This window comes from Oncorhynchus nerka, linkage group LG19, assembly GCF_034236695.1.
Source record: "Oncorhynchus nerka isolate Pitt River linkage group LG19, Oner_Uvic_2.0, whole genome shotgun sequence".
Classification (NCBI taxonomy): Eukaryota; Metazoa; Chordata; class Actinopteri; order Salmoniformes; family Salmonidae; genus Oncorhynchus; species Oncorhynchus nerka.
The window spans coordinates 40,308,687-40,336,445 of NC_088414.1; the positions used below are offsets into that span (position 1 = coordinate 40,308,687).

At 43.6% G+C, this 27,759-nt stretch overlaps 1 protein-coding gene across 1 annotated transcript in view; it reads right to left on the reverse strand.

Moving 5' to 3' along the window:
* Window positions 1-27,759, reverse strand: part of fryb (furry homolog b (Drosophila)) — a 208,516-nt gene that overhangs the window by 31,376 nt on the left and 149,381 nt on the right. The window contains 15 exon segments of the mRNA XM_065004939.1: window positions 197-291; window positions 1,670-1,857; window positions 2,945-3,066; window positions 5,508-5,727; window positions 5,955-6,048; window positions 11,136-11,227; window positions 14,371-14,474; window positions 18,796-18,856; window positions 18,859-18,910; window positions 19,047-19,075; window positions 22,561-22,631; window positions 22,762-22,852; window positions 25,390-25,558; window positions 26,183-26,329; window positions 26,712-26,968. Coding sequence (XP_064861011.1) covers window positions 197-291; window positions 1,670-1,857; window positions 2,945-3,066; window positions 5,508-5,727; window positions 5,955-6,048; window positions 11,136-11,227; window positions 14,371-14,474; window positions 18,796-18,856; window positions 18,859-18,910; window positions 19,047-19,075; window positions 22,561-22,631; window positions 22,762-22,852; window positions 25,390-25,558; window positions 26,183-26,329; window positions 26,712-26,968 — 1,792 coding nt within the window.

Below are 27,759 nucleotides of genomic sequence, written 5' to 3' on the forward strand. Positions count from 1 at the left end.
ACATAAAGACTAACAAAGACTGTAACATAAAGACTGTAACATAAAGACTGTAACATAAAGACTAACATAAAGACTGTAACATAAAGACTGTAACATCAAGACTGTAACATAAAGACTGTAACATAAAGACTGTAACATAAAGTCAAGACATCTGCATAACAGATGAAAGTGTAGACAGGTGAAATAGAACTCCTACCTGGTCAGAGCAGCCATCAGATCACTGTTCTTCAGACACTCAGCCAGGTTCACCACCACAGATTCTAGAGTCAGCAACACCTCCATCACATAGCCCTGGAACACAGACATTAATGCTACCTCCATCACATAGCCCTGGAACACAGACATTAATGCTACCTCCATCACATAGCCCTGGAACACAGACATTACTGTTACCTCCATCACATAGCCCTGGAACACAGACATTACTGTTACCTCCATCACGTAGCCCTGGAACACAGACATTACTGTTACCTCCATCACATAGCCCTGGAACACAGACATTACTGTTACCTCCATCACATAGCCCTGGAACACAGACATTACTGTTACCTCCATCACATAGCCCTGGAACACAGACATTACTGTTACCTCCATCACATAGCCCTGGAACACAGACATTACTGTTTTCACACTGCTTCTACTCACTGTTTATTATCTATGCATAGTCACTTTACAAATTACCTCGACTAATATGTACCCTTGCACATTGACTCGGTACCTGTACCCCCTGTATATAGTCTACACATTGACTCTGTACCGGTACCCCCTGTATATAGTCTACACATTGACTCTGTACCAGTACCCCCTGTATATAGCCTCCACATTGACTCTGTACCGGTACCCCCTGTATATAGCCTCCACATTGACTCTGTACCAGTACCCTCTGTATATAGCCTCCACATTGACTCTGTACCAGTACCCCCTGTATTTAGCCTCCACATTGTCTCTGTACCGCTACCCCCCTGTATATAGCCTCCACATTGACTCAGTACAGGTACCCCCTGTATATAGCCTCCACATTGTCTCAGTACAGGTACCCCCTGTATATAGCCTCCACATTGTCTCAGTACCGGTACCCCCTGTATATAGCCTCCACATTGACTCAGTACAGGTACCCCCTGTATATAGCCTCCACATTGTCTCAGTACCGGTACCCCCTGTATATAGCCTCCACATTGACTCAGTACAGGTACCCCCTGTATATAGCCTCCACATTGTCTCAGTACCGGTACCCCCTGTATATAGCCTCCACATTGACTCAGTACAGGTGCCCCCTGTTTATAGCCTCCACATTGACTCAGTACAGGTACCCCCTGTATATAGCCTCCACATTGACTCCGTACCGGTACCCCCTGTATATATCCTCCACATTGACTCAGTACAGGTACCCCCTGTTTATAGCCTCCACATTGACTCAGTACCGGTACCCCCTGTATATAGCCTCCACAGTACAGGTACTATTTCTTGAACTGCATTGTTGGTTAAGGGCTTGTAAGTAAGCATTTCACGATAAGGTCTACCAACACCTGTTGTATTTAGCGCATGTGACAAATACCATTTGATTTGTTACCTCGATCACATGGCCCTGGAGCACACACACACACACACACACACACACACACACACACAAACACTAACGTTAGGTACAAACACACACTGATACACGTACCTGCACCTCGTCCCCGTGCTCTCCCACCACCTCCACCAATCGTGAGAGCAGGTCGGATACAGCGTGAGCGTTGATTGGCTGTTTGAGAGCTCTGAATATCTGGAAGCTCCGCCCAGCGTAGTGACGAGACGAGCTGCACAGAGCGGTCTGCAACGCTACATCACTCAACTGCTGTTCAAGGTGGAAATCTGACCAATAGAAAAAAATAATTAGAAAAGATGTCATGATTCTCCAGATACTCCAGGAACTTGTAAATAACTCAATTTCCTGGGCCCAGATTCACAAAACACTTTCTTAATAAAAATAAAATAAGAAGTCCATAAGATAGTTCGTAAGCACAATTCCTCAACAATATTTTAAGATTTAATACTTCTCTTACGAACTCCTCAAATATCTTCATACAAATCTTCTTAAAATGTGTGTTGCTAGGCAACCGGTTTAGCTAGCTATCTAGCTAACAACGGTAATCATGTTAGCATATTTCCTACTGAGATTACTGTTCTTCAACATGTTCTTTGGTTTAATATAATCAATACTAAAACTTTCAGATGAAGTTTGTGAGTAAATTAAACAGGTTCAATTGCTTTCATGAGATTTTCTCTCACTGCCCAGAGTTTAAGACGAGGGTTTAGCTATCTTGGAATTCAGAACAAATCCAATAACTTTATTTAAGAATCAAATTTCTTCTTAACTTTTTGATTAAGGAGAAACATAAGAAATAGCGCAAGAACATTTCCAATAACCTTTTTGAAGAATAGCAACTTTGTTTAACTTTCTTCTTAAGTCTATATTGCTTCTTAAGAAGGTTTTGTGAATCTGGGCACAGGTCTCTTGTATGACAACATATCAATAAATTAAATGTATTTATAAAGCCCTTCTTACATCAGCTGATATTATAAAGTACTATACAGAAACCCAACCTAAAACCCCCAAACAACAAGCAATGCAGGTGTAGAAGCACGGTGGCTAGGAAAAACTCCCTAGAAAGGCCAGAACGTAGGAAGAAACCTAGAGAGGAACCAGGCTATTAGCTCCTTAAGAGGTGATGTGGCTTCAGGAACAACAAAAGTGCTTCAAATGAGTGATAAAACAAGTATTAGAATCACCTTTATTCACCAACTACATTAACACTCTGAATGTTACTTGGTGAAATGGTGCAGCTAGTGACAGACAACATTTAGAGACATCACACAATAAAATGCTTAAAAATATATATTTTTAAATCAAAAAGATGGTTTAAGTTATTAATAATAAAGTTATCTGCTGGTGTGTTACCTGACTTGGACTCCTTGAAGACAGAGATGACGTGTCGGAGGAAGTTGGACAGCTGGTCAGAGCTCTTACAGTTGGGGTTCTTAGGAGTGATGTCTTCGTGGACCCACAGCGGGCCAAACGCTCTGAGTATGGAGAGAACAGTACTCCAGGCACTGTGTACCCACCACCATCACACCACCACACACAGGTTACACACACAAACACACACATGCACTTACAGACACACTGCACACAGGCGACAACCACTGCCCCATATGCACACACTCTCACAGATACACAAATGGGCCGCCCCCAGGTGGTACGGGTAGGTAACAACACATCTGAGCCTCAAAACAGGGGCCCCTAAGGGGTGCGTGCTCAGTCCCTCCTGTACTCCCTGTTCACTCACGACTGCACGGCCAGGCACGACTCCAACACCATCATTAAATTTGCCGATGACACAAATGTGGTAGGACTGATCACCGACAACAATGAGACGAGACAGCCTATAGGGAGGAGGTCAGAGACCTGGCAGTGTGGTGCCAGGACAACAACCTCTCCCTAAACATGATCAAGACTAAGGAGATGATTGTGGACTACAGGAAAAAGAGGACCGAGCACGTAGTGGAGCAGATTGATAGCTCCAAGTTCCTTGGTGTCCACATCACCAACAAACTAACATGGTCCAAGAACACCAAGACAGTTGTGAAGCGGGCAAGACAAAACCTATTCCCCCTCAGGAGATTGAAAAGATTTGGTATGGGTCCTCAGATCCCCAAAAGATTTTACAGCTGCACCATCGAGAGCATCCTGACTGGTTGCATCACTGCCTGGTGTGGCAACTGCTCGGCCTCCGACCGCAAGGCACTGCAGAGGGTAGTGCGAACGGCCCAGTACATCACTGGGGCCAAGCTTCCTTCCATCCAGGACCTCGGTACCGGAGCGCCAAGTCCAGGTCCAAGAGGCTTCTAAACAACTTCTACCCCCAAAGCCATAACACTCCTGAACATCTAGTCAAACGGCTGCCCGGAATATGGCTTGTATGGCTTGCCTCACAAGGAGCCCGCCTGTTACGCGAATGCAGTAAGAAGCCAAGGTAAGTTGCTAACTAGCATTAAACTTAATCAATCATAATCACTAGTTATAACTACACATGGTTGATGATATTACTAGTTTATCTAGCGTGTCCTGAGTTGCATATAATCGATGCAGTGCGCATTTGCGAAAAAGGACTGTCGTTGCTCCAACGTGTACCTAACCATAAACACCAATGCCTTTCTTAAAATCAATACACAGAAGTATATATTTTTAAACCTGCATATTTAGCTAAAATAAATCCTGATGGATGCCACCCGTTAGATAAAATACGGAACGGTTCCGTATTTCATTGAAAGAATAAACGTCTTGTTTTCGAGATGAGTTTCCGGAATGGACCATATTAATGTGTTTCTGTGTGTTATTATGTTATAATTAAGTCTATGATTTGATAGAGCAGTCTGACTGAGCGATGGTAGGCACCACCAGGCTTGTAAGCATTCATTCAAACAGCACTTTCGTGCATTTTGCCAGCAGCTCTTCGCAAGCACAGCGCTGTTTATGACTATTTTAAGCCTATCAACTCACGAGATTAGGCTGGTGTAACCGATGTGAAATGGCTAGCTAGTTAGCTAGGTGCGCGCTAATTGCGTTTCAAATGTCACTCGCTCAGACTTGGAGTAGTTGTTCCCCTTGCTCTGCATGGGTAACGCTGCTTTGAGGGTGGCTGTTGTCGTTGTGTTCCTGATTCGAGCCCAGGGAGGAGCGAGGAGAGGGACGGAAGCTATACTGTTACAGTGGCAATACTAAAGTGCCTATAAGAACATCTAATAGTCAAAGGTTAATGAAATACAAATCGTATAGAGAGAAATAGTCCTATAATTCCTATAATAACTACAACCTAAAACTTCTTACCTGGGAATATTGAAGACTCATGTTAAAAGGAACCACCAGCTTTCATATGTTCTCATGTTCTGAGCAAGGAACTTAAACTTTAGCTTTCTTACATGGCACATATTGCACTTTTACTTTCTTCTCCAACACTTTGTTTTTGCAATATTTAAACCAAATTGAACATGTTTCATTATTTATTTGAGGCTAAATTGATTTTATTGATGTATTATATTAAGTTAAATAAGTGTTCATTCAGTAGTGTTGTAATTGTCATTATTACAAATACATTTTTAAAATCATCCGATTAATCGGTATCGGCTTTTTTTGTCCTCCAATAATTGGTATGTTGAAAAATCATAATCGGTCGACCTCTACCTTGAAAATATTGTTAATTTTTACTGCTGCTCTTTAATTACTTTATCTCTTATTCTTATCCATATTTTTTGAAACGGCACTGTTGAGGGGCTCGTAATTAAGCATTTCACTGTAGGGTCTACTACACCTGTTGTATTCCGCATGTGACTAATAAAATTAGATTTGACTTGAAATGTCGGCATTGTTTCAGTCTTAAGTGTTTGTGATTGTGTGTGTGTGTGAGGATGTCTCTCTCTCTCATTATGTGTGTGTGAGCATGCATGCCTGCGTCTGTGTGTACCTGGTAGTTAGGAACTCTATCAGTTTGTTGGTCTTGTTGTCTGCCTCACTGGCCGTGTCCTCTAGGTCCTCCAGGTCGTCGGGGGTTACCATGGGCAGGTTACCCACACTGCCCCCCGTGCTGCCGCCGCCAAGACTGGCAGAAGAAGAGTTGGAGGAGGAGCTCATGCCAGAGTCAGCCACCGGGGACGCCTGCCACTCCCGCAGGAAGTCGGGACCACCTGACAGGAAACAGGAAGTGAACAGCAGAGATGAACAGGTGTACCGGCAAAACTGGTTAGTGTTTAAATACGATCCTTGCTGATGATTCTGAACAGAACGGACAGGGTTGTTACTACATGGTCATGCTGAAATACTGCGTTCTCTAACCACAAATGTCTTTGTTGACGCCTCTAGTGTGTGTGTGTGTGTGTGTGTGTGTGTGTCTGTGTGTGTGTGTGTGTGTTACCTGAGTACTGGTACTCTGGCTGATAGCTGGATTTGATGGTGAGTGTTTTGTTGTCACTGATCTCTCTGGTGAGCAGCAGCACAGAGGCTATCACCTGGAAATGGTTTTACAGACAATAAATAACTTCTCACACACAGACACACACACACACACAGACACACACACTATGAATCTAAAACACACAACCACCCACACACACACACACACTATGAATCTAAAACACACAACCACCCACACACACACACACACTATGAATCTAAAACACACAACCACCCACACACACACACACACTATGAATCTAAAACACACAACCACACCCACACACACACACACACTATGAATCTAAAACACACAACCACACACACACACACACACGCTATGAATCTAAAACACACAACCACCCACACACACGCTATGAATCTAAAACACACAACCACCCACACACACACACACACTATGAATCTAAAACACACAACCACCACACACACACACTATGAATCTAAAACACACAACCACACCACCACACACACACACACTATGAATCTAAAACACACAACCACCCCACACACACACACTATGAATCTAAAACACACAACCACAACCACCCACACACACACACACACTATGAATCTAAAACACACAACCACACACACACACTATGAATCACACACACACTATGAATCTAAAACACACAACCACCCACACACACACACACACACTATGAATCTAAAACACACAACCACCCACACACACACACACACTATGAATCTAAAACACACAACCACCCACACACACACACACACTATGAATCTAAAACACACAACCACCCACACACACACACACACTATGAATCTAAAACACACAATCTAAAACCACAACCCACACACACACACACACTATGAATCTAAAACACACAACCACCACACACACACACACACTATGAATCTAAAACACACAACCACCCACACACACACACGCTATGAATCTAAAACACACAACCACCCACACACACACACACACTATGAATCTAAAACACACAAAACACACACACACTATGAATCTAAACACACACCACCCACACACACGCTATGAATCTAAAACACACACACACACGCTATGAATCTAAAACACACACAACCACCCACACACACACGCTATGAATCTAAAACACACAACCACCCACACACACACACTATGAATCTAAAACACACAACCACCCACACACACACACACACTATGAATCTAAAACACACAACCACCCACACACACACACACACTATGAATCTAAAACACACAACCACCCATGAATCACACACACACACACACACTATGAATCTAAAACACACAACCACCCACACACACACACACTATGAATCTAAAACACACAACCACCCACACACACACACACACACTATGAATCTAAAACACACAACCACCCACACACACACACACACACTATGAATCTAAAACACACAACCACCCACACACACACACACACTATGAATCTAAAACACACATGAATCCACACCCACACACACACACACACTATGAATCTAAAACACACAACCACCCACACACACACACACACTATGAATCTAAAACACACAACCACCCACACACACACACACTATGAATCTAAAACACACAACCACCCACACACACACACACACTATGAATCTAAAACACACAACCACACTGAATCTAAAACACACACACACACACTATGAATCTAAAACACACAACCACCACACACACACACACACACTATGAATCTAAAACACACAACCACCCACACACACACACACTATGAATCTAAAACACACAACCACACACACACACACACACACACACACTATGAATCTAAAACACACAACCACCCCCACACACACACACACACTATGAATCTAAAACACACTAAAACACACAACCCACACACACACACACACTATGAATCTAAAACACACAAAACACACAACCACTATGAATCTAAAACACACAACACACACACACACACTATGAATCTAAAACACACAACCACCCACACACACACACACACTATGAATCTAAAACACACAACCACCCACACACACACACACACTATGAATCTAAAACACACACCCACCACACCACACACTATGAATCTAAAACACACAACCACCACACACACACACACACTATGAATCTAAAACACACAACCACCCACACACACGCTATGAATCTAAAACACACAACCACCCACACACACACACACACACACTATGAACACAACCAAACACACACAAACACACACACACACGCTATGAATCTAAAACACACAACCACCCACACACACACACACGCTATGAATCTAAAACACACAACCACACACACACACACGCTATGAATCTAAAACACACAACCACCCACACACACACACGCTATGAATCTAAAACACACAACCACCCACACACACACACACACTATGAATCTAAAACACACAACCACCCACACACACACACACGCTATGAATCTAAAACACACAACCACCCACACACACACACACTATGAATCTAAAACACACAACCACCCACACACACACACACACTATGAATCTAAAACACACAACCACCACACCCACACACACACACACTATGAATCTAAAACACACAACCACCCACACACACACACACGCTATGAATCTAAAACACACAACCACCCACACACACACACACGCTATGAATCTAAAACACACAACCACACACACACACACACTATGAATCTACAAAACACACAACCACACCACACACACACACACACTATGAATCTAAAACACACAACCACTATGAATCCACACACACACACACACACTATGAATCTAAAAAACACCACAACACATCTAAAACACACAACCACACACACACACACTATGAATCTAAAACACACAACCACCCACACACACACACACACTATGAATCTAAAACACACAACCACCACACACATATACACACACACTATGAATCTAAAACACACAAACACTATGAATCCACACACACACACACACTATGAATCTAAAACACACAACCACCCACACATATACACACACTATGAATCTAAAACACACAACCACCCACACATATACACACACACTATGAATCTAAAACACACAACCACCCACACATATACACACACACTCTGAATCTAAAACACACAACCACACACTATGAATCTAAAACACACAACCACCCACACACACACACTATGAATCTAAAACACACAACCCCCCACACACACACACACACTATGAATCTAAAACACACAACCACCCACACACACACACACTATGAATCTAAAACACAAACACACACACACACTATGAATCTAAAACACACAACCACCCACACACACACACAAACACTATGAATCTAAAACACACAACCACCCCCACACACACACACACTATGAATCTAAAACACACAACCACCCACACACACACACACACTATGAATCTAAAACACACAACCACACACACACACACTATGAATCTAAAACACACAACCACCCACACACACACACACTATGAATCTAAAACACACAACCACCCACACACACACACACGCTATGAATCTAAAACACACAACCACACACACACAGGTTATGACCTGAAAACATACAAACTCTCAGACAATCTTACACACAACCATAAAAACATGCTGGTCTTATTCCCCTCTTGTGCCAAAGCTTCCCATTGGAAAACGTTTTGCTACGTTGGGCCCAACATTCCAGAGTGAATGTTAAAAAACATGTATAACTGCCTTAATTTGGCTGGACCCCAGGAAGATAAGCTGGAACTAATGGGGATCCATAATAAACCCCAGGAAGAGTAGCTGCTGCCTTGGCAGGAACTAATGGGGATCCATAATAAACCCCAGGAAGAGTAGCTGGAACTAATGGGGATCCATAATAAACCCCAGGAAGAGTAGCTGGAACTAATGGGGATCCATAATAAACCCCAGGAAGAGTAGCTGCTGCCTTGGCAGGAACTAATGGGGATCCATAATAAACCCCAGGAAGAGTAGCTGCTGCCTTGGCAGGAACTAATGGGGATCCATAATAAACCCCAGGAAGAGTAGCTGCTGCCTTGGCAGGAACTAATGGGGATCCATAATAAACCCCAGGAAGAGTAGCTGCTGCCTTGGCAGGAACTAATGGGGATCCATAATAAACCCCAGGAAGAGTAGCTGCTGCCTTGGCAGGAACTAATGGGTCCATAATAAACCGCAGGAAGAGTAGCTGCTGCCTTGGCAGGAACTAATGGGGATCCATAATAAACCCCAGGATGAGAAGCTGCTGCCTTGGCAGGAACTAATGGGGATCCATAATAAACCCCAGGAAGAGTAGCTGCTGCCTTGGCAGGAACTAATGGGGATCCATAATAAACCCCAGGAAGAGTAGCTGCTGCATTGGCAGGAACTAATGGGGATCCATAATAAACCCCAGGATGAGAAGCTGCTGCCTTGGCAGGAACTAATGGGGATCCATAATAAACCCCAGGAAGAGTAGCTGCTGCCTTGGCAGGAACTAATGGGGATCCATAATAAACCCCAGGAAGAGTAGCTGCTGCCTTGGCAGGAACTAATGGGGATCCATAATAAACCCCAGGAAGAGTAGCTGCTGCCTTGGCAGGAACTAATGTGGATCTATAATAAACCCCAGGAAGAGTAGCTGCTGCCTTGGCAGGAACTAATGGGGATCCATAATAAACCCCAGGAAGAGTAGATGCTGCCTCGGCAGGAACTAATGGGGATCCATAATAAACCCCAGGAAGAGTAGCTGCTGCCTCGGCAGGAACTAATGGGGATCCATAATAAACCCCAGGAAGAGTAGCTGCTGCCTCGGCAGGAACTAATGGGGATCCATAATAAACCCCAGGATGAGAAGCTGCTGCCTTGGCAGGAACTAATGGGGATCCATAATAAACCCCAGGAAGAGTAGCTGCTGCCTTGGCAGGAACTAATGGGGATCCATAATAAACCCCAGGAAGAGTAGCTGCTGCCTTGGCAGGAACTAATGGGGATCTATAATAAACCCCAGGAAGAGTAGCTGCTGCCTTGACAGGAACTAATGGGGATCCATAATAAACCCCAGGAAGAGTAGCTGCTGCCTTGGCAGGAACTAATGGGGATCCATAATAAATAGAAATACCTGGAAGTTGTTGTTGCAGGATAAAGCGATGAGGAGGTGGAGGAGGAGACGCTTGCTGTGTTCAAACACCTCTGGCCTGTAGTGGTCTAGACCTGGAGAATAGAGAGAACGTTAGACCTGTAGGGGTCCAGACCTGGAGAATAGAGAGAACGTTAGACCTGTAGGGGTCCAGACCTGTCGGGGTCCAGACCTGGAGAATAGAGAGAACGTTAGACCTGTAGTGGTCTAGACCTGGGGAAAAGAGAGAACGTTAGACCTGTAGGGGTCCAGACCTGGAGAATAGAGAGAACGTTAGACCTGTAGGGGTACAGACCTGGATAATAGAGACAGCATTCAACCTGTAGGGGTCCAGACCTGGAGAATAGAGACAACGTTAGACCTGTAGGGGTCCAGACCTGGAGAATAGAGACAACGTTAGACCTGTAGGGGTCTAGACCTGGAGAATAGAGAGAACATTAGACCTGTAGAATAGAGACAGAATTCGACCTGTAGGGGTCCAGACTTGTAGGGGTCCAGACCTGGAGAATAGAGAGAACGTTAGACCTGTAGGGGTCTAGACCTGGAGAATAGAGAGAACGTTAGACCTGTAGGGGTGCAGACCTGGAGAATAGAGAGAACGTTAGACCTGTAGGGGTCCAGACCTGTAGGGGTCCAGACCTGGAGAATAGAGAGAACGTTAGACCTGTAGGGGTCCAGACCTGTAGTGGTCCAGACCTTAAGAATAGAGAGAACGTTAGACCTGTAGGGGTCCAGACCTGGAGAATAGAGAAAACATTGGACCTGTAGGGGTCCAGACCTGTAGGGGTCCAGACCTGGAGAATAGAGAGAAGGTTAGACCTGTAGGGGTCCAGACCTGTAGGGGTCTAGACTTGGAGAATAGAGAGAACATTAGACCTGTAGGGGTCTAGACCTGGAGAATAGAGAGAACGTTAGACCTGTAGGGGTCTAGACCTGGAGAATAGAGAGAACGTTAGACCTGTAGGGGTCCAGACCTGTAGGGGTCCAGACCTTAAGAATAGAGAGAACGTTAGACCTGTAGGGGTCCAGACCTGTAGGGGTCCAGACCTGGAGAATAGAGAAAACATTGGACCTGTAGGGGTCCAGACCTGTAGGGGTCCAGACCTGGAGAATAGAGAGAAGGTTAGACCTGTAGGGGTCCAGACCTGTAGGGGTCTAGACTTGGAGAATAGAGAGAACATTAGACCTGTAGGGGTCTAGACCTGGAGAATAGAGAGAACGTTAGACCTGTAGGGGTCCAGACCTGGAGAATAGAGACAACGTTAGACCTGTAGGGGTCTAGACCTGGAGAATAGAGACAACGTTAGACCTGTAGGGGTCCAGACCTGGAGAATAGAGAGAACATTAGACCTGTAGAATAGAGACAGAATTCGACCTGTAGGGGTCCAGACCTTTTGGGGTCCAGACCTGTAGGGGTCCAGACCTGGAGAATAGAGACAACGTTAGACCTGTAGGGGTCTAGACCTGGAGAATAGAGACAACGTTAGACCTGTAGGGGTCCAGACCTGGAGAATAGAGACAACATTAGACCTGTAGGGGTCCAGACCTGGAGAATAGAGACAACGTTAGACCTGTAGGGGTCCAGACCTGGAGAATAGAGACAACGTTAGACCTGTAGGGGTCCAGACCTGGAGAATAGAGACAACATTAGACCTGTAGAATAGAGACAGAATTCGACCTGTAGGGGTCTAGACCTGGAGAATAGAGACAACGTTAGACCTGTAGGGGTCTAGACCTGGAGAATAGAGACAACATTAGACCTGTAGGGGTCCAGACCTGGAGAATAGAGACAACATTAGACCTGTAGGGGTCCAGACCTGGAGAATAGAGACAACATTAGACCTGTAGAATAGAGACAGAATTCGACCTGTAGGGGTCTAGACCTGGAGAATAGAGACAACGTTAGACCTGTAGGGGTCTAGACCTGGAGAATAGAGACAACGTTAGACCTGTAGGGGTCCAGACCTGGAGAATAGAGACAACGTTAGACCTGTAGGGGTCTAGACCTGGAGAATAGAGACAACGTTAGACCTGTAGGGGTCCAGACCTGTAGTGGTCCAGACCTTTTGGGGTCCAGACCTGTAGGGGTCCAGACCTGTAGGGGTCCAGACCTATAGGGATCCAGGACAGGAAACAGTAAAGGCCCCATGCATGACACAAAGAAGCTCTTCAGTATAGACATGTGAGATCATAGAACTATACTGGACAAAAATATAAACGCAACATGCAACAGTTCAAACAAGGGAATCAGTCAACTGAAATAAATTCATTAAACCCTAATCTATTAATTCCACATGACTGGGCAGGGGCGCAGCCACAGGGGAGCCAGGCCCAGCCACTGGGGAGCCAGGCCCAGCCACAGGGGAGCCAGGCCCAGCCACTGGGAGCCAGGCCCAGCCACAGGGGAGCCAGGCCCAGCCACTGGGGAGCCAGGCCCAGCCACTGGGGAGCCAGGCCCAGCCACAGGGGAGCCAGGCCCAGCCACTGGGGAGCCAGGCCCAGCCACAGGGGAGCCAGGCCCTGGGGAGCCAGGCCCAGCCAATGGGGAGCCAGGCCCAGCCACAGGGGAGCCAGGCCCAGCCACTGGGGAGCCAGGCGCAGCCACAGGGGAGCCAGGCCCAGCCAATGGGGAGCCAGGCCCAGCCACAGGGGAGCCAGGCCCAGCCAATGGGGAGCCAGGCCCAGCCACAGGGGAGCCAGGCCCAGCCACTGGGGAGCCAGGCCCAGCCACATGGGGAGCCAGGCCCAGCCACTGGGGAGCCAGGCCCAGCCAATGGGGAGCCAGGCCCAGCCAATCAGAATGAGTGTTTCCCCACAAAAGCGCTTTATTACAGACAGAAATAATCAATTTAATCAGCTGTCTGGGTGTCTGGTCTCAGACAATCCCGCTGGTGAAGAGGCTGTATGTGGAGGTCCTGGGTTGGCGTGGTTACACGTGGTCTGCGGTTGTGAGGCCGGCTGGACATATTATCAAATTCTCTAAAACAACGTTGGAGGCGGCTTATGGCAGAGAAAATAACATTAAATTCTCTGGCAACAGCTATGGTGGACATTTCTGATGTCAGCATGCCAATTGCACGCTTCTTCAAAACCTGAGACGTGTGTGTGTGTGTGTGTGTGTGTGTGTGTGTGTGCGTGTGTGCGTGCATGCGTGTGTGTGTGCGTACGAGAGCGAGACCAAACACAGACAAACAGAGACACAGAGAAGGTACTGTACCTAGGAAGAGGGCGTGCAGCAGTAGTGGAAGGTGAAGGGCCCAGTCCTCTCTCACACTGTGGTCCACCACCATCTCTGTCATGAAGATCACTGCTATGTTACACCTGAGAGAACGCACAACACAACACATGATTGAGTTAGTTAACCTGTACAAATGAACAAAGGGAATAAAAAGGAATTTGCAAGTATCTGCACATTTCAAAAAACAAGTTTTGGAATAGAAATAGAGGTCTTGATATAAACATGCTACATTAACATGAACTTTTAACGTTTTTTTTTCTCCCAAACTAGTTATTTTATGACATTGTCATATAGTCCAACCATAGAGAAGAACACGCACACAGTTGACAGACAGCATTTTAAATAGACACACGTTTTTCATCGACAGTGTCGTTGTATGTCTCTCTATTGATATCTCTGATCTCTGATCTCTTTCTTACTGAGACAGAGATGATTATATTGTCTTACTGAGACAGAGATGTTTATATTGTCTTACTGAGACAGAGATGATTATATTGTCTTACTGAGACAGAGATGATTATATTGTCTTACTGAGACAGAGATGATTATATTGTTTTACTGAGACAGAGATAATTATATTGTTTTACTGAGACAGAGATGATTAGACAGAGATGATTATATTATATTGTTTTACTGAGACAGAGATGATTATATTGTCTTACTGAGACAGAGATGATTATATTGTCTTACTGAGACAGAGATGATTATATTGTTTTACTGAGACAGAGATGATTATATTGTCTTACTGAGACAGAGATGATTATATTGTTTTACTGAGACAGAGATGATTATATTGTCTTACTGAGACAGAGATGATTATATTGTTTACTGAGACAGAGATGATTATATTGTTTTACTGAGACAGAGATGATTATATTGTTTACTGAGACAGAGATGATTATATTGTCTTACTGAGACAGAGATGATTATATTGTTTTACTGAGACAGAGATGATTATATTGTCTTACTGAGACAGAGATGATTATATTGTCTTACTGAGACAGAGATGATTATATTGTCTTACTGAGACAGAGATGATTATATTGTTTTACTGAGACAGAGATGATTATATTGTCTTACTGAGACAGAGATGATTATATTGTTTTACTGAGACAGAGATGATTATATTGTCTTACTGAGACAGAGATGATTATATTGTCTTACTGAGACAGAGATGATTATATTGTCTTACTGAGACAGAGATGATTATATTGTCTTACTGAGACAGAGATGATTATATTGTTTTACTGAGACAGAGATGATTATATTGTCTTACTGAGACAGAGATGATTATATTGTCTTACTGAGACAGAGATGATTATATTGTTTTACTGAGACAGAGATGATTATATTGTCTTACTGAGACAGAGATGATTATATTGTTTTACTGAGACAGAGATGATTATATTTTCTTACTGAGACAGAGATAATTATATTATCTCAGCAAGCCAGCAGCATACCACCCTGCATACCACTGCTGGCTTGCTTCTGAAGCGAAGCAGGGCTGGTTCTGGTCAGTCCCTGGATGGGAGACCAGATGCTGCTGGAAGTGGTGTTGGAGGGCCAGTAGGAGGCACTCTTTCCTCTGGTCTAAAAAAAAAAAATATCCCAATTCCCCAGGGCAGTGATACCCTGTGTAGGGTGCTGTCATTTGGATGGGACAGTAGGAGGCACTCTTTCCTCAGGACGGGTGTCCTGACTCTCTGAGGTCATTAAAGATCCCATGGCACTTATCGTAAGAGTTGGGGTGTTAACCCCGGTGTCCTGGCTAAATTCCTAATCTGGCCCTCAAACCATCACAGTCACCTAATAATCCCCAGTTTACATTTGGCTCATTCATCCCTCCTCCTCTCCCCTGTAACTATTCCCCAGGTCGTTGCTGTAAAAGAGAATGTGTTCTCAGTCAATTTACCTGGTAAAATAAATATTATCTTACTAAAACAGAGATTATTATATTTTCTTACAGAGATAAATATTTTTTTATTATTATTATTATTTGAACCTTTATTTAACCAGGAAGGGCTCATTGAGATTTAAAATCTCTTTTTCAAGAGCATCCTGGCCAAGGTAGGCAGCGCCGAGTCATTACAAAAATTACAGACAAACAACATGAAAAACTACAAGTAATCTAGTAAAAACCATAAAATTCACAAGAGTATACATTTTATATTGTTTTACTGAGACAGAGATAAATATATTGTCTTACTGAGACAGAGATAAATATATTGTCTTACTGAGACAGAGATAAATATATTGTCTTACTGAGACAGAGATAATTATATTTAGGTGGTGAGGAACCACCTAAATTCTCTACATTCTGTCCTGCAGCTGGATCAGCAGATTAGCAGCCTCTTGGCTGGAAAGGTATGCAGGTGCCTCTGTGTGTGTGTGTGTGTGTGTGTGTGTGTGTGTGTGTGTGTGCACGTGTGTACTGGATGTGCATGTGTGTCAGTGTTGTTTTTGTTAAGTCCTATTTTAGTCAGTCATTTAAGTCTAGTTTTAGTCACAGTCATTTAAGTCTAGTTTTAGTCACAGTCATTTAAGTCTAGTTTTAGTCACAGTCATTTAAGTCTAGTTTTTAGTCATTGTAGTTTTCTTTTGTTTTATTAAATAGTTCATACACACCTCTAACTTACCTTCCATCTTGTACATAATAGATTCCATTCCCTTGGTCACACCATTTTAGTCACATAATAGTCAGTGCATTCTTTTCTATTAAATAATGTCATATCTAGGCTATTGTACACATTCAGATAGCCATGTCCAACTAGGCCTACTATCCCCTCATATACCATAGCTGGCAACATTGATATTGTGGCATATTGTAACCAATGCTAGCCTTAGTCAACCATATAGGCCTACCATAAAGTCTTGGCTACAGGTTAAACAATTTACAGCTCTGACTTTCTCCCCATCATAACCGTCAAGGTCCTAAATAACTATGGTTTCTCTGAAAAGGGGCGAATTTGAGCTTTCCAGATACGCCAGAAGTATTACTGTACTCCTAATAGTCAACAAATGGCATTTGTGGACCGCAACACAGATGAATGAATAACAGTGTTAGAAAATAGAGCTTCTGATGAGATCAAAGCAAAAATAGATGAAATTAAGGATCTTTATATGAGCCAGTTTGCTACAGCAGAAAAATAATCCTGCAGCAACAGGACATATGAAATATTATGTGGATTATAATACTTTTTTGTTGGGGTTGATACATTTTTCATTAGGGCAAATGAAGTCTGACATTTTAAAGTGAAAATTACAAACTTTCGAAGCATGTTTTTTTTATTTTAATTTTAAACTTTGAGTACACCACAAGTTTCCATTTCCTACTGTGCAGGAAAATTCTCAGCAACAAAAGGAGTGATCAAACTAAGATCCTACATCTGTAAACAGTATTGTTTCCCAGCGGCTTCACATCAGTTCAAAAGATGGACGAGTGACTGAAGAGACCACCTGGGAGCTGTGTGGGAGAGCCGCGCAGATCAGCTCAAATGAAAGATGACAATTCTGCCAATGAGAGGACTGCATAAAATATTCTGCAGGAGCTTCATGTCAAATGAAATGTCCATTAGTCTCACATTTTTTAATTTTTATTTTATTTTACTAGGCAAGTCAGTTAAGAACAAATTCTTATTTTCAATGACGGCCTAGGAACAGTGGGTTAACTGCCTGTTCAGGGGCAGAACGACAGATTTGTACCTTGTCAGCTCGGGGGTTTGAACTTGCAACCTTCCGGTTACTAGTCCAACGCTCTAACCACTAGGCTACCCTGCCGCCGAATTCTCATCTCGTCACACTTTCGTAGACTAAAATAAAAAGTCATTTGTAATAGTAATGTTTTTTTCCCCCAGGACATCTCGTCTCGTTATCCTCGTGGTTTTAGTCAGGAAAAGCAGGTCGTTGACTAGTGTTTTTCATCATATTTATTGTTGTGTGTTTACCTGTGTAGTGGTCCCCTAGGTGTGATGGTTTTAGTCAGGAAAAGCAGGTCGTTGACTAGTGTTTTTCATCATATTTATTGTTGTGTGTTTACCTGTGTAGTGGTCCCCTAGGTGTGATGGTTTTAGTCAGGAAAAGCAGGTTGTTGACTAGTGTTTTTCATCATATTTATTGTAGTGTGTTTACCTGTGTAGTGGTCCCCTAGGTGTGATGGTTTCAGTCAGGAAAAGCAGGTAGTTGACTAGTGTTTTTCATCATATTTTTTGTAGTGTGTTTACCTGTGTAGTGGTCCCCTAGGTGTGATGGTTTCAGTCAGGAAAAGCAGGTAGTTGACTAGTGTTTTTCATCATATTTATTGTAGTGTGTTTACCTGTGTAGTGGTCCCCTAGGTGTGATGGTTTCAGTCAGGAAAAGCAGGTAGTTGACTAGTGTTTTTCATCATATTTATTGTTGTGTGTTTACCTGTGTAGTGGTCCCCTAGGTGTGATGGTTTCAGGAAGGTAGTTGACTAGTGTTTTCATCAACCTTTGTTAACTGGCATGGGCCGGCTAGGTGTGATGGTTTCAAGGACGCTCAGGTAGTTGACCAGTGTTTTTTCATCATTTATTGTAGTGTGTTTACCTGTGTAGTGGTCAGGTCTGATGGTTTCAGGAAGGTAGTCCAATCAGGAAACAGTGTTATGTTCTAACAATTAGGGCCAGGAGTATTTTTATCAGCCAACCAGCTGGGGGGAGAGGGTCATCTGGGGGAATAATGATAATCAGAATCTGTGTTTAGAATGATAATCAATTGGGCCAGGAATTTTAATCAGATCTGGGTTTAGACAAATGATAACACACACATAATGATAATCAGATCTGTGTTTAGAATGATAATCAGATCTGGGTTTAGAATGATAATCAGATCTGGGTTTAGAATGATAATCAGATCTTGGTTTAGAATGATAATCAGATCTGGGTTTAGAATGATAATCAGATCTGGGTTTAGAATGATAATCAGATCTGGGTTTAGAATGATAATCAGATCTGGGTTTAGAATGATAATCAGATCTGGGTTTAGAATGATAATCAGATCTGGGTTTGGAATGATAATCAGATCTGGGTTTAGAATGATAATCAGATCTGGGTTTAGAATGATAATCAGATCTGGGTTTAGAATGATAATCAGATCTGGGTTTAGAATGATAATCAGATCTGGGTTTATAATGATAATCAGATCTGGGTTTAGAATGATAATCAGATCTGGGTTTAGAATGATAATCAGATCCGTGTTTAAATATGATTATACATCTTTAAGATACATTGATCGTTTGCATTAGATTTCCTGGAGAGCCAGGTGGGCGGGGTTTTCCATTTTACACCAATCAGGCTCAATCAAGGAAAAATATTAGAAAAGATTTGATTAATTAAAATCTGTAAGCGCTGTTAGACAATAAAACCTGAACAATAAGAGAAACTCTAAAGACTGATGAAAGAAGAGCCACCATGTGACAGTATGGTGACAAACCACCACAGAACTATCTCATGAATGTGTGGTATGCGATTAGCCAATCAGACATCGCAAAACACACAAACACATTTGAGAGCGACACAAACACACACTCTTGAGTGGGAGACATATACTCTTGATAGTGAGACAGCCAAAAAGGCAGACACTCACACACACACACACACACACACATTGGTCTGGATTCCTCCCAAAGCATGCAGGCTAAACATAGACAGAATGCCTTCATTGATGACAGGCTGACACTGTGTGTGTTCTGTGGTTGGTATGGCTGATATCCAGACTGAATATCTGTGCTGGTGTCTGATATGTCTGTAAGGGAAAGTGATACTGTAGAACATGGTCAGTATCCTGTCTGTGTCTGTATCCTGTCTGTATCAGGTCTGTATCTGTATCCTGTCTGAATCTGTATCCTGTCTGTATCTGTATCCTGTCTGTGTCTGTATCCTGTCTGTATCAGGTCTGTATCTGTATCCTGTCTGTATCCTGTCTGTATCCTGTCTGTATCCTGTCTGTATCAGGTCTGTATCTGTATCCTGTCTGTGTCTGTATCCTGTCTGTATCCTGTCTGTATCCTGTCTGTATCAGGTCTGTATCAGGTCTGTATCAGGTCTGTGTCTTGTCTGTATCCTGTCTGTATCAGGTCTGTATCTGTATCCTGTCAGTATCAGGTCTGTGTCTGTATCCTGTCTGTATCCTGTCTGTATCTGTATCCTGTCTGTGTCTTGTCTGTATCAGGTCTGTATCTGTATCCTGTCAGTATCAGGTCTGTGTCTGTATCCTGTCTGTATCAGGTCTGTGTCTGTGTCTGTATCCTGTCTGTATCCTGTCTGTATCTGTATCCTGTCTGTGTCTTGTCTGTATCAGGTCTGTATCTGTATCCTGTCAGTATCAGGTCTGTGTCTGTATCCTGTCTGTATCAGGTCTGTGTCTGTATCCTGTCTGTATCCTGTCTGTATCCTGTCTGTATCCTGTCTGTATCTGTATCCTGTCTGTGTCTTGTCTGTATCAGGTCTGTATCTGTATCCTGTCAGTATCAGGTCTGTGTCTGTATCCTGTCTGTATCAGGTCTGTGTCTGTATCCTGTCTGTGTCCTGTCTGTATCTGTATCCTGTCTGTGTCTTGTCTGTATCAGGTCTGTATCTGTATCCTGTCTGTGTCTGTATCCTGTCTGTGTCTTGTCTGTATCCTGTCTGTATCAGGTCTGTGTCTGTATCCTGTCTGTATCAGGTCTGTATCTGTATCCTGTCAGTATCAGGTCTGTGTCTGTATCCTGTCTGTATCTGTATCCTGTCTGTGTCTTGTCTGTATCAGGTCTGTATCTGTATCCTGTCTGTGTCTGTATCCTGTCTGTATCCTGTCTGTGTCTGTATCCTGTCTGTATCAGGTCTGTATCTGTATCCTGTCTGTGTCTGTATCCTGTCTGTGTCTTGTCTGTATCAGGTCTGTATCTGTATCCTGTCTGTGTCTTGTCTGTATCTGTATCCTGTCTGTGTCTGTATCCTGTCTGTATCTGTATCCTGTCTGTATCAGGTCTGTGTCTGTATCCTGTCTGTGTCCTGTCTGTATCTGTATCCTGTCTGTGTCTTGTCTGTATCAGGTCTGTATCTGTATCCTGTCTGTGTCTGTATCCTGTCTGTGTCTTGTCTGTATCCTGTCTGTATCAGGTCTGTGTCTGTATCCTGTCTGTATCAGGTCTGTATCTGTATCCTGTCTGTGTCTTGTCTGTATCAGGTCTGTATCTGTATCCTGTCTGTGTCTGTATCCTGTCTGTGTCTTGTCTGTATCCTGTCTGTATCAGGTCTGTGTCTGTATCCTGTCTGTATCAGGTCTGTATCTGTATCCTGTCAGTATCAGGTCTGTGTCTGTATCCTGTCTGTATCAGGTCTGTATCTGTATCCTGTCTGTGTCTTGTCTGTATCAGGTCTGTGTCTGTATCCTGTCTGTATCCTGTCCGTATCAGAGACAGATAAGGGAGGAATGGAAGTGCCTGCCTGCACTGAGAAGTGAACATCGCTCTCCTGCGTTGGAACATGTGGTCAGAGTAGGCAGAGTAGGCTGCTCAGCCAAATTCCAGCACTAGATGTAGGATCTTAATTTGATCACCCTGTTAGCAGGATAACTTTCCCGCAATGCAGGAAATCTAAAACGTGTAGGATATTTAAAGTTTGTAAAGGCTTCTGAAGTTTGCAACTTCCAAGTAGAAAGTTTTGACTTAATTTTACCTAACAAAAAATGAATCAACTCCTACAAAAAAAATTATATGAATTATAATCCACATAATAATTCAAATTTCCTGTTGCTGCAGGATTATTTTCCTGCTGTAGCAAACTGGCTCAAATTAAGATCCTACATCTGTCACAAAGCATGTCTATCTTTATGTTGTAAAACTCCTTTCAGTCTCTCTCGCTGTGTGTGTGTGTGTGTGTGTGTGTGTGTGTGTGTGTGTGTGTGTGTGTGTGTAAATCTCTTGTCGGTTTGTCAAAGACGCTACGAGATTAGTGATAATTACAACAACAGACTACTAACGAGGTTGAAGTGACTAACACCATGAGGACATTGTGGAGAGGAATGCAGAGCCCAAGGCCCTTTCCCATAGGGGTGTGTGTGTTTACAGACTGCAGAGGAATCTGCAGGGAGGTTCCGCGCCGTCACGGAAATTCAATTAGCTGAATAAAAAAATCCCCATAAAAGGGGATTAAGGTTTACGGTTCTACTCACTCTTCTCGTCGTCATAAGAACCGCCTGAGCTGTTACTGTAGCGAGACTCCAGTCTGTTGTGAGCCTTGGACCTGAGAACACACACACAGTGAGGGTAGGCGTTTACATTTAAAGTGTCATCACATTGATTTCTGAATAATAAAGTTATTTGTAATGATTGTATAAAATATCTACCCAAAGGGTGCTGTGATGGGGACCCACCTCTCCTCGTTCTCTCTGGCCAGCTTGGACTCCTCTGTCTCTGGGAAGTTCTCCTGTCCTGCCACTACTGTGTTACTGCTGGACGTAGTGCCTGGACAACACACAACAACATAAATGCATAAACAACAACAACAACATTAGAATAAATGCCACAACAGTACACGCGCGGATGTTCTCCTGTCCTGCCTGAACAACAAACAACAGAAATACATAAACAACAACATGAATACATAAACAACAACAACATAAATACATAAACAATAACATAAATACATAAACAACAACAACAACATAAATACATAAACAACAATAACAACATAAATACATAAACAACAACAACATAAATACATAAACAAGGTAGCTAACATTAGCATTGTAAGCTATTTCTGACTAAATTTGACAAATCACCAGATTGATTTTAGATGCAGTATAACGTTAGGTAGCTAACGTTAGCTAACGTTAGCATTATCTATTTCTAACTAAATTTGCTAGCTCATAGCAACATTGCCATCTCTCTAAAGTAAACTTGACCGCATCATAACGATGGCAAAGTTGTTTCCAACTAATTGTACGTCTACTTTAACAATGACATCGTATTACAATGCCACTATAGTATAATTCTGACAAAACAGTCATTAGTCCCCATTCAGAAAGACTAACCATCAGTCGGATATCAATATTCTGTGGCATCTTTAGAGCCGAGTGACAGAGGTGCAACCCATTCGTTAAATTACTAGAGGGGCTATGTCATAAACCCTTAAAGTTCCGGAATGGGGTGAAAATGGGAGCCATATTGGTCAGGGAGAAATCCAAACCAATCTAATTGGAATGAATGGCTGTAGAGGCATAACCATTTTACCGATGCAGGAAAATAAAAGTAAGGCGTGTGATATATCAGAAATTGTGTAATATAAATATTGTCAACTTAAAATATTGTCATATAATTATAAATACAGTTTTTACGAGTTTTACACACATTTTCTGCATATATATATATATATATATATATATATATATAGCCTCTAAAATATATGTAAAAAGACTATAAATGTCTCAAAAACAATGAAATAAAATATAAATACAGTTTTAAAAACATTTTCTGCATATATATATATATATATATATATATATATATAGCCTCTAAAATATATGTAAAAAGACTATAAATGTCTCAAAAACAATGAAATATTGGAAAGCTGAGACAGTATGATACAATAGCTATTATACAGTATGGAAAGCTATTATACAGCATGGAAAGCTATTATACAGTATGGAAAGCTATTATACAGTATGATACAATAGCTATTATACAGTATGGAAAGCTATTATACAGTATGATACAATAGCTATTATACAGTATGGAAAGCTATTATACAGCATGGAAAGCTATTATATAGTATGGAAAGCTATTATACAGTATGGAAAGCTATTATACAGTATGGAAAGCTATTATTCAGTATGGAAAGCTATTATACAGTATGATACAATAGCAGTACTTGTTGCATTGACAACTTGTCTAAGTCCCATCATGCACTGATGTCAGCCCGTGTCTGGCTGTGGATTGGCTGCCTTGTCTGAATTGAATGTTGGCATTTTGGCAGTTAATTTGAAACATGTATGGAATCATTCCTCTACAACGGTCTGGCTAGCTAGCTAACAAACACACAGCGCAGATAAACTCTTCAAGAAATCATTATTTTACACAATATCTTATCAAAGAACTGGAAAACCATGGTTGACCAACTCACCTGACCAAAATAGCTGACATTTATCCCATCGTGAGAAGGTTAATGTTCATTCTAGTATTCTAATTCCTAATTCTATAGATGCGGATGTCAACCACAACACATGTTCATGTCATCACCTGCATTACAGTTCAAAACGACTCCCACCTCCACCGATGTCTGTATACTAGCTATGCTCCCCAGCTTTATACCAACGGGAGGTAACCTTTAACCTTTGAACCTTTACAGTTCAAAACGACTCCCACCTCCACCGATGTCTGTATACTAGCTATGCTCCCCAGCTTTATACCAACGGGAGGTAACCTTTAACCTTTGAACCTTTACAGTTCAAAACGACTCCCACCTCCACCGATGTCTGTATACTAGCTATGCTCCCCAGCTTTATACCAACGGGAGGTAACCTTTTTAACTTTATTGAACCTTTTTACAGTTCAAAACAACTCCCACCTCCAGCGATGTCTGTATACTAGCTATGCTCCCCAGCTTTATACCAACGGGAGGTAACCTTTAACCTTTGAACCTTTACAGTTCAAAACGACTCCCACCTCCAGCGATGTCTGTATACTAGCTATGCTCCCCAGCTTTATACCAATGGGAGTTGACCTTTAACTGTCACTTCTTCTAAATCTGAAAAGGGACAACTTCTAAATGTCACGCAGCGAAAACAGACAAATATATCAACATCGGACTAAAGTAACCACATTGTTGGGTTTTGCCGAATGTCCATTTTGTTAGAGCAGATATGTTGATTGTGCGTCAGTCTGGTATACGAACTGGGTTGCAATGACTCCTTTACCGCATCTATTCTCACTGAAAATGACCCCTGCTTCCTGGTTCTGTGACGGACACCTGGCCCCAGCCAATGAGCAACCTCCTGTCTCACCTGAGTGGTGAGCAGACATCTTGTTACTGGCTGCGAAGCGGTAGAAGGGCGGGTTATCACAGTGCAGAACCACAGGGTTGACTGGGTCTGTCTGCTGCAGCTCAAACAACAGCTCCTCCATGGTCTGAATGGTGTTGTTACGACACAGGTAGATCACCACCTTCTTGATCTGAAACACACACACACACACACACACACACAATACACACAACACACACACAATACACACAATACACACACACACACAATAAACACACACACACACACAAACACACACACACACAATAAACACACAACACACACAATACACACAATACACACACACAATAAAACACACACACACACAACACACACAATACACACACACAATAACACAATACACACACACACACACACACACACACAATAAACACACACAACACACACACACACACACACACACACACACAATAAACACACACACACAATACACACACACACACAATAAACACACACACACACAACACACACACACAATACACACACAAACACAATACACACACACACACATACAGGTTAGCACAGTCTTTACACGATAAACTAAGACATCGGTATCACTGCTGACCCCACATACTGATGAGGAACTGGAGAACACGACCTGTACGCAGGTTGTTTAAGTGTGTGTGTGTGTGTGTGTGCGTGCGTGTGTGTGTATTGTGTGTACGTTTGTGTGTACGTGTGTGTGTGTATTGTGTGTGCGTACGTGCGTGCGTGTGTGTGTGTGAGTGTGTGTGTGTGTGTACACGTTACTCACGTAGGGCAGCAGCGTGGTATCAGAGCTGACTCCACAGAGACTGATGAGGAACTGGAGCGCTGTACGCAGGTTGTTACTCCACTTCTCATTGGACACCAGGGCGTTCCACGCGTTCTCCATCTCTGGACCTGGAACCTCGTCTCCATACTGACAGGAGAACCCAGGAGAACCAATGAGAACCCAGGAGAACCCAGGAGAACAGTGAGGAATAAGTACTTGACCTGTCAAACTCAGGAAACACTTTAATTTAAAGCTTGGGAATTAGTAGAATGATAATATACTGTACAAGTCAAACTCAGACAATAGGGGTTTGAACCTCTCATCATTTACAGTTATTAGTTAGATCAATATCTGGGTAAACAGAATGATACTAACTAATCAATTAAGGAATCAATTAAATAATAAATGAAGGAATCAATTAAGCAACCAATTAAGAAATCAATTAACTACAAAGCAGAAACATAAATCGGGAGGACTGCTTCCACATAAAAGACAACCCCACAAGGCCACACTCCTAAACCCTGCTGACCTTAGCAGTCATGAACATGAGGTTGTTGAGGACCAGAGAGCTGGCCTGGAGGGAGCCCCAGCCGTTCCCCCGGAGCCGAGGGGCGAGACCCAGGGTGTGTGCCCGACCACGGGGCTCCTCTTCTGGGGTACAGGGGCTGGAAGCAGGGGGTAGGAGGCCTGTATCCACCAGCTCTATGTTAGACAGCCAGGGTAGCAGGTAGGACAACATGATCTGTCTGCCGTTAGGATGGGTGGTGGAGAAACGCTGGGACACCTCTGATGGAGGGAGAGAGGAGGGGGAGGGAGAGAGGGGGAGAGAGAGAGGAGGGGGAGGGAGAGGGGGAGGGAGGGAGAGAGAGAGGGGGGAGGGGGGAGGGAGGGAGGGAGAGGGGGAGGGAGAGGGGGAGAGGGAGGGAGAGGGGGAGAGAGGGGGAGAGGGGGGGAGAGGGGGAGGGGGGAGAGGGGGAGAGGGAGGGGAGAGGGGGGAGGGAGAGAGAGGGGGGGAGGGAGAGAGGGGGGAGAGGGGGAGAGGGGGGGGAGAGAGGGAGAGAGGGGGGAGAGGCGGGGAGAGGGGAGAGGAGGGGGGGGAGGGAGAGAGAGAGGGGTGAGAGTTGAGGGAGGGAGAGAAGGGAGAGGGGAGGAAGAGAGGGGTGAGAGTTGGAGGGAGGGAGAGAAGGGGAGAGGGGAGGAAGAGAGGGGTGAGAGTTGGAGGGAGGGAGGGAGAGAAGGGGAGAGGGAGGAAGACAGGGGTGAGAGTTGGAGGGAGGGAGGGAGGGAGAGAAGGGGAGAGGGGAGGAAGACAGGGGTGAGAGTTGGAGGAGGGAGAGAAGGGGAAAGGGGAGGAAGACAGGGGTGAGAGTTGGAGGGAGGGAGAGAAGGGGAGAGGGGAGGAAGTTGGAGGGGTGAGAGTTGGAGGGAGGGGGGGAGAGAAGGGGGGAGAGGGGAGGAAGCCAGGGGTGAGAGTTGGAGGGAGGGAGGTTGAGAAGGGGAGAGGGGAGGAAGACAGGGGTGAGAGTTGGAGAGAAGGGGAGAGGGGAGGAAGAGAGGGGTGAGAGTTGGAGGGAGGG